The 13,675-nt window shown below is 42.6% G+C and overlaps 1 protein-coding gene across 1 annotated transcript in view; it reads right to left on the minus strand.

Annotated features, from left to right (window-relative positions):
* Positions 1 to 480: 480 nt before the first annotated feature.
* The window catches only part of zgc:152891 (uncharacterized protein LOC767741 homolog), a 54,094-nt gene continuing 40,899 nt past the window's right edge, over positions 481 to 13,675 (minus strand). Inside the window, exons 4-14 of the mRNA XM_055017551.1 lie at positions 10,548 to 10,637; positions 9,933 to 10,048; positions 9,062 to 9,234; positions 8,843 to 8,986; positions 7,268 to 7,471; positions 6,803 to 6,889; positions 5,915 to 6,084; positions 5,678 to 5,793; positions 2,864 to 2,964; positions 1,601 to 1,771; positions 481 to 1,347 (exon numbers count right to left, since the gene is read on the minus strand). Coding sequence (XP_054873526.1) covers positions 1,168 to 1,347; positions 1,601 to 1,771; positions 2,864 to 2,964; positions 5,678 to 5,793; positions 5,915 to 6,084; positions 6,803 to 6,889; positions 7,268 to 7,471; positions 8,843 to 8,986; positions 9,062 to 9,234; positions 9,933 to 10,048; positions 10,548 to 10,637 — 1,552 coding nt within the window. The 3' untranslated portion in view covers positions 481 to 1,167. The remainder of the gene's footprint in view (positions 1,348 to 1,600; positions 1,772 to 2,863; positions 2,965 to 5,677; positions 5,794 to 5,914; positions 6,085 to 6,802; positions 6,890 to 7,267; positions 7,472 to 8,842; positions 8,987 to 9,061; positions 9,235 to 9,932; positions 10,049 to 10,547; positions 10,638 to 13,675) is intronic.

A 13,675-nucleotide genomic window follows, 5' to 3' on the forward strand; every position in this document is an offset into this window, starting at 1 on the left:
TTTCAGTCATACCACATCTGTTCAGTTTACTGCAGGTATATCCGAGAGGAGCAAAGCTGGAGGTGCTTTTATTTTGAAATTACAACCTGGCTTCGTGTTTCTGAAGTCACAACATTTATTTTTCATCATCTTCAAACCAAGAGAACAACGGAGCCAAAGTGGATTCCACATGTTTAAATATCACCGTTAAGACATCAAATGATAATTTATGTGACTAAATTAAATGTGGGGACAGTGGTGGCACAACGGTTAAGTCTCTGGGCTACTGATCAGAAGGTCAGAGGTTCAAGCCCCGATGCAGCCACTGTTGGGCCCTTGAGCAAGGCCCTTAACCCTTCCTGCTCCAGGGGTGCTGTACCGCGGCTGAACCGTCGCTCTGACTCCCCCAATTGGGGAGAGATGCGAAAATCAGAATTTCCCCTCGTGGGATTAATAAGGGATAATAAAATAAAATTAAAAAAATAAATACTTAGGCTACAATGTTGTTAATCATTTATTAATTTTGATATTAAGGTTAAAATCCTATAAAATTACACATGAAAAACCAACGAATCCAAAGATGTGTAAGTAAGCATTTTATTTAAATTTAAATTTTTAAAATTTAAATCACATTTATAGGCATGTATGCAGCTGCAGTTGTACAGTTTTGAGGTGCCTGGACTTTACTTTGATTTTATACCACTTTATATTTGTACTCCAGTATATCCAGACTGAAATATTGCACTTTTTACTGCATTCCAAGTGATTAGATTCAGATTAACAGCACAGTATGTAATAAGAAAACAGATCATGGTGCGTTATTGAAGATTAAAATAAAACTACTGATCACATGAAGAAAATTCAACTAATTTAAATTGGTTTCACCTTAAAAAGCACACAAACACGTGGTTTTCATCCAGTAACATGATAAATATGACTCTAATATGGGCCGTTGATTGTTATACTGAAGTAGAATTTTACTACTTTTACTTCAGTATTTAAAGTACTTGTTCCACTGCTGGCTCTTTGTTATCATGAGCTAAAACAATCAATCAGTAGATATGATTTCTGACATTTTACAGAACATTAATTTGATTAAAATACAATATAATCAATTAATTGATAGTAATAATAATGGTTTGATGGATTTTCACTCCTGTTATCAATAATTGCTGCTGTCGGATGAGGTCAGATGGCGACGCTGTTCTCGATGTGTGATGGACAGAGGTACGGATACGGCAGCTCCAGCCGGCTGTTGCGCTTGACGATGTCTTTAGAAATGGCGGCAAGTTGAGCCTGCACCTCCTCCACCAGCCTGCGGTGGGCGCCGTCTGCAAAGATGGCCTCGTTGTAGTGGCACAGAGGAACCTGCAGGGGGAGACACACACTCACATTATTTATATTATATATCGCGTTATATTAAGACAGCGACCACAGACTGTCTGGGAAAGACGGGCGCAGCCAAAGTCACGCCTCGTCTAAAAAGGGTGTCCAACCACCGGGCCGCAGACCGTCACCGGGATGCACAGAAAGAAAAAAAACTTTTACTATTATTTTTAGGGCTGGGATTTTAACGCGTTAATTTCGAGTTTGTTTATTATCGAGGTGGGCGGAGCCTCACAGAGTCGTGGGCGGGCTGCGACAGCATCTCCAGTGTCATCAGGACGCGACACGTGGAGTTGACGTCGGGCAGGAAGGACAGGATGTCGTCCTCTGTCACGCCGCCTTTGACCTGCGGAGGAGGACGCAACATGGCCACCTGGCAGTTGGGCATCCAGAGAGCGAAGTCCAGCTGCAGCAGAGGAAGGAGCAGATGTTAAAGGAATGAAGGAGCAGATGTTCCAGATGTTCAGAGAGAAAAGCAGTGTGAGGCCTTTAGTATAGAAAACATGAATGAAATGAATCTTGTATTTGTGGGCAAAGAAAACCTTCCTGGTTCAGTGTGAGAGAAATTTAATTTTTCAGATTTAAATTGTTTTAAATCTCACGTCTATACAGTCAGAATGACTCAACTAATGATCAACTTTTCTCTCTTTTGTAATATTTTTATACACATTGTCATCATAGTGAGAATTTTTACTCCGCCAAGGAGGCAGAGCCTCGGTGGAGTTATTTGACGATTTGTGTTGGTCTGTCTGTCTGTCTGTCTGTCTGTCTGTCTGTCTGTCTGTCTGTCTGTCTGTCTGTGAGCAACATGACTCAAAAACGGACTAATGGATTTGGATGAAATTTTCAGGAAGGTCAGAAATGACACAAGGACCAAGTAATTAGATTTTGGCAGTGATGTGGCTTTTAGTCTGGATCCACGGATTTGTTAAAATTACATTTTGAGAACACATTTATTTTATGAGTCATTGTGTACGTGTTTTTTTTATTGTTTTTAGTCATTTTTGGAACTCTTCTAAGCCATCCTAGATGTTTAACAAATTTCTAATCATTTTGGACAAATGTGGAGATTTGTTTAAGATTTCCGTATCATTGCCAGATAGCCATGACAAAAAGTGAACACTAATTAAATTGTGGAGTGTTTCTGAGTCCCATCAATTCCCGCTGCCCACTACATATTTAGGTCACGTGATTTGGTATCCGTACATAACGTACACATGCAGAACACACACCTGTGCTCAGCGCAAGGTCATTTTGTTTGCGGGTACAGAAATATTCTATGGTGCTGTGACTTCTGATCATCAATAATTAATAAATAAACAAATACTGCATTTCTAAAGAAAAATGCTGCATTTCTGACAATGCCATATGGGGGAATGAGTGGCCTTGGAAGAGTACTGAGCTCTCTGAGTACTTTTCTAGTTATTGTTATTATTGCGGTTGTTGTTATTTTTATTTCTATTGTTGTTGTTCTGTAGTGTGCCTGTGTTTGACTCACCTGAGAGAAGTTAACAGCAGAGTGCAGAGCTGAACACGAAAAAATGATCATCGTGACAAACTTGGACACTTCAGCTTTGGTGTTGAAGGACTGAGGGAAACCTGCACAGACGTGTTCACATTTACACATTCATGTAAATATTTACACACATTTACAGATTTGGTTGCATATTTACATTTTTGGTGTAGATATTTACACATTTGTACATTTGTATATAATCATTTACAATTTTGTGTTTACATTTCCAGTTTTATAAATATGTAAATATCTGAACACATTTTTGTAAACATTTTCATATTTGTGTATATACAGTATTTGTGTAGATTTGCAGACATATGACTGACCTGCGAACACATATATTTTTGTGTAGATATTTTTTGTCTGTAGATTTGTGTACATTTTAATAGTTTATGTACGGGTTTACACTCATTTGTGTACACATTTACCGAGACTTATTAGACTAATTTAGTTTTAGTATTTGTATACATTCACTTTTGTATAGATTTGCATGCACTATTTGTTTGTTTAAACATATACAGCTTTGTGTACACATTTAAAGCTTTATCTTTAGCTTTGTAAATGTTAATCATTTGTGCAGATTTGCTCATTTATGTACATTTGTGTTTGCATGTATAAATTTGTGTAAATGTCCTCACATCTCAGTAATGTGAAAATTTGCAGATTTTTTAGTGTCTCTGTGCACACATTGACATGAACACAAACTACAGTGGGGCAGTTAATCAACACTGTAACAAGTTTCTGCAGTTTTTCCTGTAGTTTTTACGGTAATATTACTGTAAAATGACCAAACATCCACTGTAGAACCTGTCTACAGTAAGTTGCTGTAGATCTGCAATGCATCATGGGTAAAATTCACTGAGAGGATAAATTTACAGCACATACTTCTTTACTGTGAATCACATGACTAATTTTAAGCGGGAATTTTCACAGGACATTTTGCATCGTTCCCAACAAACATATTAAAACTGAGGAGCCGCCATCTTAATATCCTCCTAAACTTTAGTTTCTGGTCGCCTGTTTTATTCCAAAGTTGTTTTCTGGACCTCACTAGTCAAGATTCTACTTTTTTGTAAGTGACTCCAGCAGGTAAGTCACTTCTTTATTTTATAATTTTACGTTAAATTGAAGTAGTTTGGTCCGGTAACGGCCGGTGTGTCCAACGGTAACTGAGAGAGAAAAGAGATCCGCTCTCCTTAGCTAGTCACTGTCCTGGACTTTAGTAAACTAGTTGCTGATGAAATTCTGATAGAGTTTGGTTTTTACATTTGTTGATAATGTTAAGAAGTTAACCAAGGAGTAACGTTACCGGATAAACGTTAAATTTCAACCGCGTACGTTAGAGCGCGCGCGCGTCTGTGTGTTAGCTAAGTCCGTTAGCTATGTGTGCGTTTCTGTGTTAGCTACGTCTGTTAGCTATGTGTGCATTTCTGTGTTAGCTACATCTGTTAGCTACGTCCGTTCTCTATGTCTGTTAGCTACATCTGTTAGCTATGTGTGTGTTTCTGTGTTAGCTGCGTCTGTTAGCTATGTCCGTTAGCTGTCTGTTAGCTATGTCTGTTAGCTATGTCCGTTAGCTATGTCTGTTAGCTACATCTGTTAGCTACATCCATTCTCTATGTCTGTTAGCTACGTCTGTTTGGTAAATTTCATCACTCGTTTTTCTGCTGTTAACTGCTGAGGGAAAACTGACGACCAAAGCGGGCCAGACAAACAACACATTGACAGGTAAAACTTTGACCCAGTTACAAAATGTAAGTTATTCTATTTTTCAAACAGAACATTCTGGAAAAGGTGTTGTTTTTTGACAGGGAAAGACTTAATGGACCAGATCTGTTGGGGGGTATTACACACGCATGGACCAGTAAATAGTACTATGTGGATCATTTTAGCCATATTTTTCTCCTTAACTGGTGTAATGTATGATGTGTGTTGTGTTTGAAGATTTTTGTCAGGATAAATTCAGAGCAGAGGAAGTGTGCCTCCAAAGATCAAGCGAGCAGAAAGACTGGCAAGATGGTCCAACAAAAAAATGAGTCCCTCAGTCCACATGTAGACAGAACAAGTAATACCAGGTGAGACTTTTAATCAGCGTTGCCAGATCTCGCGATAGAAACAAGCGACCAGCTCTATGGAAACAAGCCTAAAACAAGCCTAAAAGCTGAACTGCCACATCGTGTAAATGAGACGTCTCTTGATAGCAGTATAAATATATACATTTACTTTTGTATGGAGTAAATTGACAGTAAATAGTCAATATAACCTTTGAATAACTTATATTTTTAAATTGTCATGAAAAGAAACTTAGGTTCTTCAGGACTGATTAAAATAAAAGACATTTGGTCCAGTGTATTAAGTGTTGTTGTCTACAAAATGAAAAATGTGTGTGTGTATATATATATATATATATATATATATATATATATATATATATATATATATATATATATATATATATATATGGTGATAAATTAAATTTTTGTAATAAGGGACTGTTTATTTTACAGTATATATAATTTTTCACAACTAATTTATTTACAGTATTAAAAAAGTACAATAATGCTTGTTACAGTAATCGCATGCTTCACATCATTGCTGTGACAATAAATACAGTACCCTATTACTGTGATTGCATTTACAGCAAGATAATTGTTACTGTAAACAACATTGGTACTGTGATTAAGTTTACAGTAAGCTTACTGTAAAACAAACTACAGCAAGTTGCCAATTGCTGCCAGCTAGTTATTGTACATTTTACGATCAGCTTTTTACAATGAACAAGCAAACAAACAGAACCTGAGTTGTGCGTGAAGCCGTGTGTGTTGATATCTGTGATCCAGTGTTGAAGCTCCGAGTCCAACTGAACGTCATCGTCTCTGCTGTAATAAACATTTACCCAACTGACTACAAAACTGACACACACACACACACACACACACACACACACACACACACACACACACACACACAGATCTTGATGTCTCAGGTGAAAAAGTGTTTTTTTACATGGAGTGATCAGGTGCGTTTGTTTACCTGTGCAGTGCGTCCCAGACCTTCAGTGCGTCCTGAGCGTAGTAGCTCTGCGGCAGGTTGTCCAAGCCACGGTCCTTCAGGTCATCAGGGATGCACAGGGACCGATAGGTGGTCTTGGCCGAGGCCCGGGACAGCAGGACGGGTAACGTCTTCAGACCAGAGCCCATCGCCTGAAGGACCAACAGGAGATACAGTAAGGAGAAAACCCGCATTACTGTTCTTATCTGCAGTTCAAAAGACAAACAACCAAAAGAGACACAAAATAACCCCAGAAAGACACGAAATAATCACAGAAAGACACAAAATAACCACAGGAATACACAAAAGAACCACAAAAAGACACAAAAGAACCGCAGAGACACAAAACCACAGAAAGACATAAAAGAAACACAAAAAGACACAAAGTAACTGCAGAAAGACACAAAAAAACAAAAAGACACAAATGAGCCACAAAAACGCACAAAAGAACCACAGAAAGACATAAAATAACCACAAAAAGACACAAAATAAACATAGAAAGCCACAAAATAACAACAAAAAGACACAAAAGAGCCACAAAATAACCACAGGAAGGCACAAAATAACCACAGAGACACACAAGAACCACAAAAAGATACAAAATAACCACAGAAACACATAAAATAACCACAAAAAGACACTGAAGAACCACAGAAAGATACAAAAGAACCACAAAGCGACACACAGTAATCACACAAACACAAAATGACCAAAAGTGACACAAGACACAATACAAGCAGAACAAAACATAAAAACACCCAAAAAGACATAAAACAACCGGATTAAGACATAAAACAAGCAAAAAAAATACCCAAAACAACCGTTTTACAATGTTAGACTTGTTCAGCTCTATTGTTTGTGAGGTTTTACCTTATCAAACACACCGTCAGCTGCCAGCAGAGACGTTCGGGCCTGAAGGTTTATCTGCAGCGACGTCTTAATATGTGGCATCAACAGCTGGACACAAAAACAACCAATCAGAGAGGAGGAAATAACATGACTCTACACAAAATGACCAAAAGCACACAAAACAATCACTAAAAGCCACAAAACAACCACTAAAAGGCACAAAACAACCAGAAAAAGACAAAAAACAACCACAAAAACACACAAAACAACCACAAAAAGGCACAAAACAACCACAAAACAACCACAAAAGCACAAAAGCAACCATAAAAAGGCACAAAACAACCAGAAAAAGACACAAAACAATCACAAAAACACACAAAACAACCACAAAAAGCCACAAAACAACCAGACATTTGAGACATTCTGGACTAGCTGTGACTGTAGAATGTTGTGGGTCCGTGTTGTGTTGTTGTTGTGCTGCTGTACCTGGTGCAGCGGGTGTAGATCGGGCAGCTGCCTCAGCGTGGCCACGCAGCACAGCTCCCCAATCACGTGGGTCCTCAGGTAGTGCGACACCAGCTGGTGACACTGGAAGTCGGAAGCACGAACCCAGATCTTAGCCAGCAGCCAGTCAGAGCCACGGTCAGAGGGCAGGAAGACCGGGTTCTGAGGACCCGGGTTCTGCTGCAACTGAGGAACCCACAGATCAGCTGTTAGAGAACGTCTCAGAATGATGAGAGCTTAGCAGAACAGTTTACTATAATGTGGAAATGGGTCACCACACTGTCAAAACTGAGTATTTTAACCATTTTTAATTGCATTTTTAAAATATATTTTAAAAAAACATTATTTTACAGATATGTGCCATCATATAAAAAAATAAATTAAGTATATTTAGGACTAAAAAACTGACAAATCATGTTTAATTGTTATTTTGTAGAGGTTATTAAATTACAGATATCATAATGTAATATCTGTAAAATAATTGTAAAGATTTAAGAAAAAAATCTTAATGTAGTGGAGGATATAACATGACTGCACATCTGGATGAGACACAAAATAAAACACAAAACATAAAACATTAAACAACCACAAAGAGACACAAAAATGATCACATAGACACAAAATGACCAAAACCCAAAACAAAACAACAGACAAAAATACGACTAAAATCTGACATACAACGACCACAAAAAGACGCAAATAACCTAAAAGAGACATAAATCAATCACAGAAACAGACAAAACAACCACAAAATGACACATAATAACCAAAAACTGACACATTACAGCCACAAAAAGATACAAAATAACCACAAAGAGACATACATCAACCAGAAAAAAGACACAGAACAGCTACAGAAGACACACAATTATCACATGCATGCCAAATGACCAAAAACAAACCAGAATAACACACAAAACAGTCACAACAAAAAGACAGAAAACTACCACAAAAAGACACAAAATGATCACACAGACACAAAACAACCAGGAAAAGACACAAAATGACACAAAATAACCAAAAAGAGACTCGAAACTACCTCAGAGAGACACAAATGACACAAAATAACCTCAAAAAAAGACACAGTTGACACAAAAAGATACAAAATGACACAAAACAACCAAAAAAACACAAAACCATCACATACACACAAAATGACCAAAAACAAACATAAAACAACCAGAAAAACACACAAAACGATCACTACAAAAAGACATAAGACAATTAGACATACAAAATAATCAGAATAGACATAAAACTAACACAAGACATAAAGTGGTCACACAAACACAACACAACCAGGAAAAGACTCAAAACAATCAGAAAATCAGACAAAACCAAAAAAATAATTAGTTCTTTTATCGTATGTATTTGTGTATATGTCTCTTATCAATGTTTTAAAGGTTTTTGTCATTATTTTCACAATTTTTACAGCTTTTAAACATTACAGTATTCCATTTTCTTTCTGGATCTCTTGCTGCCAGATTGTCAAAGCCTTTTACACATTTTGTTTTGACAGTGTATGCTGATCATCACCTACCTGTATGAGGAGCTCACCTGGATGGCAATGGGGACCAGCTGGCTCTGCTGGTTCAGGTGAAGGAGGCACAGCGGCGCCGACAGGTACGTCTGCTTCCCATTGACCACGTTGGCCGGGACGCCATCCAAAACCTCGTAGTCCAACAGGTAAATCCTCCCTTCCTGCCACATCACACAACCTCAGCACACACGACTAAAAACACACAAGACCTGGGAATCAGAGAGGTGAACACACACCTGGAGCTCGCGTTGGAGCGAGGAGCCTTCGGGCAGGAAGGAGCGGAGCATGTTGGCGGTGACGGACAGGTTTGAAGGGAGGATGTGGGTCTGACGCAGCAGCAAAGGGTTGCAGCCGTTCAAACACTGGTGGCCAAAATACCAGTCGTCCTTCCAGTGAGCCTGAACGAACCCTGTGAGGCAGATTAAAGCTTATTCTGTAAGGATGGAACCATTGGAAGTTCACCTGTGACATGTAAGTAAAAGAGACACACAACTAAACAACTAAAGAGACGTAAAACAACCACAACGAGACCAGAAAACAACCACAAAAATATACAAAACAGCCACAAAAAGACACAAAACTATTTTAAAGACCCATAAAATGAACACAGGTACAAAATGACCAAAAAGACACGTAAAATAAGCAACTGGAGACACTTAACAACCACAAACAGTAACAAAACCACCACAAAGAGAGACAAAAACAACCACAAAAGTCAAAAAATAACCAAAAATAAACATGAAAAAAACTACAAAATGACACAAAGCAACCAGAAATAGAGAAAAATCAACCACAATAAAATGCAAAACAACCACAAACATGCATAAAAACATCACAGAGACACAAAACAACCACACAAGACAAAACATAACCAAAAAGTGACATGAAAACAACCACAAAATGACACAACAACCACAAAAAGAGAGAAAAAAACAACCAAAGAAAAATACAAAACAACCACGACACAAGAAAACAACCACAAAGAGATGCAAAACAATCTCATAAAATGATCACTGAAACACAAACTGACTACCTTCTAATAAACTGTACTGCCTCTATACTGGGTAAAAGGTTGGATTTTAAAGCGTTTACTTCTCTGTTTCTTACTGGCGATGCTGTTCTGGTGTCCACTGTGGGTGAAAACCGTCTCCAGCTCTGAGAAGTTTGTCCAGGCTTCGGCTCGGCAGGTGAAGCCTTTCAGGTAGGTCAGGTTGGCACCTGAACTGAGGACGGACAAAAAAAAGAAGGTCAAAGTAATAAACACAATAAAAAAGTAATACATATATATATATATTGTATGTTGGAGCCAAAATATGATCTCTTTGTTTTGGTTATTGTGAGTGTCGGTATGACAGTGTGGGTGTGGCTTTAGGAGCCACGGGGTTGTCCACCGTAAGGAGTGGACTGCATATGTACCGGCTAATGAATGAATGAAGGTAGGTGTGTAGTTTGGAGAATGAAGCCGAACAGTTTTTGACCGTGCTCAAACGCCGTGTCAAGCAGGTGAATGTTGTCAGGTTGTATAATTTTGGTTTATTGGAGACTAACAGTTGACTGAATGATAACTTACCTGCAATTGCCGTCAATAAATGAAACATCCAGTACAAATGAGCAGAGACACTTTTAATTTGAAGCCGCACGCGTCAGACTAAAGGACACCAACTACCACCTCAGTGACTACAGGTAAAGTCACTATATTGAACATGAAATGTTGGGTTTCACCTTTTGCGAGTGTAGCGAAGGTTTGGCCCGAGTTCAGACACACTGTTTAGGTCGACACACTGAGGGACACCGTCGACAGTCATTCGCCACCTGGAACAACAACGGGAGAAGACAGACTCACAATCCAAGTTTCTACACCTGGAATCATCTCCAGACATTTAAAAGCCTTCATTGGTCCAGAAATGTCAAGGAAAGAGACAAAAAAGATGTACAGTCACTTCAAAAAGACACAACACAACAGCAAAACGACACAAAGCTGCTACATACAAAAAGCAAAGACATACAAAAGAAAAGTACATGACCACAAAAAGAAAAGTGATACAAACAACCACAAAGACACACAAAACAATGACATAGAGACACAAAACAACCACAATGAGACACAAAACAACAGCAAAGAGATCCAACCACAAAGGGACACAAAACAACCACAAAGAGACACAAAACTACCACAACAAAACAACCACAAAGAGAGACAAAACAACAACACACAGACATGAAATAACCTCAAAGAAATGAAACAACTACAAAGAGACACAAAGCTGACTGAATGTGTCACAACAGAAAGCACGTAACCTTTTGTTGCACATGCGCCAACAGCAGTGGCAACAAGTCTGTGTAGCTCCGTATTGGATAAATGTGTTTTGCCTGGTTGTTATACGAGATGTGTTTAATAACATACGTGGGAGGAACTCCTCGGCTTCTGAGGGAAAACCCGGCGGGATTATACATCCGATTCCACCTGAACTTAAAAAAACCCTTCCTTAAGTGTCAAGTTGGGGTGAAGCTAAAGGCTAGGAGACGGAAATATAAACCTTTCCTGCCTTCGATCATCATGGGGAATGTCAACACTCTTCCTAACAAGAGTGAGGAGTTGGAGGCTCTGGTGAAAACCAACAGAATCTATCGTGAGTGTAGCCTGTACTTTTTGACAGAGACGTGGCTCACTCATATTGTTCCTGACTCGGCTGTCAACATACCCGGCTTCACGCTAGGAAGCCCAAGTGGAACAGAGCAGGAGGCAGCAGCAGAGATGGAACAGCTGCCGGGTGGAGCAGAGATGGAACGGCCACTGTGTGGAGCAGAGCAGGAGGCAGCAGCAGTGGAACAGCCGCTGAGTGGACAGGTGGAGCAGAGTAGGTCACAGCAGCAGCGGAGGTGGAACAGCCGCCGTGTGGAGGAGAGCAGAAGGCAGCAGCGGTGGTGGAACAGTCGCCGGGAGGAGCAGAACAGGATGCGGCAGCAGCGGTGGAACAGCCGCCGGGTGGAGAGGTGGAACAGCAGCCGTGTGGAGCAGAGCAGGAGGTAGCAGCTAAGGGTGACACAGCCGCCGGGTGGAGCAGAGCTGAAGGCATCAGCGGAGATGCAACAGCCACCAGGTGGAGCAGAGCAGGATATAGCAGCAGCGGTGGAACAGCCGTTGAGTGGAGAGGTGGAAGAGCAGCCATGTGGAGCAGAGCAGGAGGTAGCAGTGGAGGTGGAACAGCAGCCGGATGGAGCAGAGCAGGATACAGCAGCAGCGGTGGAACAGCCGCCAGGTGGAGCAGAGCGGGCTGCAGCAGCGGAGGTGGAACAGCAGCCGGGTGGAGCAGAGCAGGAGGCAGCAGCGTTGGAACAGCCACTGAGTGGACAGGTGGAGCACCTCCGCTGCTGCATCCTGTTCTGCTCCACACGGCGGCTGTTCCACCTCCGCTCCTGCCTCCCGCTCTGCTCCCCCGGGTGGCTGTTCCACCTCCGCTGCTGCATCCTGCTCTGCTCCACCCAGTGGAATAGAAACAGCAGCCGGGTACAGCAGCGCAGGAGGCAGCAGCGGTGGAACAGCTGCTGAGTGGACAGGTGGAGCAGAAAAGAAGGAGGCAGCAGCTAAAGGTGACACAGCCGCTGGGTGGAGCAGAGAAGGAGACAGCAGCGGAGGTGGAACAGCCGCCGGGTGGAGCAGAACAGGATACAGCAGCGGAGGTGGAACAGCCGCCAGGTGGAGCAGAGCAGGATGCAGCAGCTAAGGCTGACACGGCCTCCGGGTGGACCAGAACAGGATGCAGCAGCGGAGGTGGAACAGCCTCCTGGTGGAGCAGAACAGGATGCAGCAGCGGAGGTGGAACAGCCGCCGGGTGGAGCAGAGCAGGAGGCAGCAGCTAAGGGTGACAGCCGCCAGGTGGAGCAGAGCTGAAGGCCGCAGCGGAGATAGAACAGCCACCGGGTGGAGCAGAACAGGATGCAGCAGCAGCGGTGGAACAGCTGCTGAGTGGAGAGGTGGAGCAGAAAAGAAGGAGGCAGCATCTAAAGGTGACACAGCAGCCGTGTGAAGCAGAGCAGGAGGTAGCGGTGGAATAGGAACAGCAGCCGGGTACAGCAGCGCAGGAGGCAGCAGCAGTGGAACAGCTGCTGAGTGGACAGGTGGAGCAGAAAAGAAGGAGGCAGCAGCTAAAGGTGACACAGCCGCTGGGTGGAGCAGAGAAGGAGACAGCAGCGGAGGTGGAACAGCCGCCAGGTGGAGCAGAACAGGATACAGCAGCGGAGGTGGAACAGCCTCCTGGTGGAGCAGAACAGGATGCAGCAGCGGAGGTGGAACAGCCGCCGGGTGGAGCAGAGCAGGAGGCAGCAGCTAAGGGTGACAGCCGCCGGGTGGAGCAGAGCTGAAGGCCGCAGCAGAGATAGAACAGCCACCGGGTGGAGCAGAACAGGATGCAGCAGCAGCGGTGGAACAGCTGCCGAGTGGAGAGGTCGAACAGCAGCCGTGTGAAGCAGAGCAGGAGGTAGCAGTGGAATAGGAACAGCAGCCGGGTACAGCAGCGCAGGAGGCAGCAGCGGTGGAACAGCCACCGGGTGGAGCAGAGCAGGAGGCAGCAGTGGTGGAACAGCCGCTGAGTGGACAGGTGGAGCAGCAAAGCAGGAGGCAGCAGCGGAAGTGGAAAAGCCGCCGGGTGGAGCAGAGCAGGAGGCAGCAGCGGAGGTGGAACAGCCCCCGGGTGGAGCAGAGCACCTCACAGCATCAGTGGTGGAACAGCCCCCGGGTGGAGCAGAGCAGGAGGCAGCAGCGGAGGTGGAACAGCCCCCGGGTGGAGCAGAGCAGGAGGCAGCAGCGGAGGTGTAACAGCCGCCGGGTGGAATAGAGCATGAGGCAGGAG

The sequence above is a fragment of the Amphiprion ocellaris genome, chromosome 14 (assembly GCF_022539595.1).
Source record: "Amphiprion ocellaris isolate individual 3 ecotype Okinawa chromosome 14, ASM2253959v1, whole genome shotgun sequence".
NCBI classification, from domain to species: Eukaryota; Metazoa; Chordata; class Actinopteri; family Pomacentridae; genus Amphiprion; species Amphiprion ocellaris.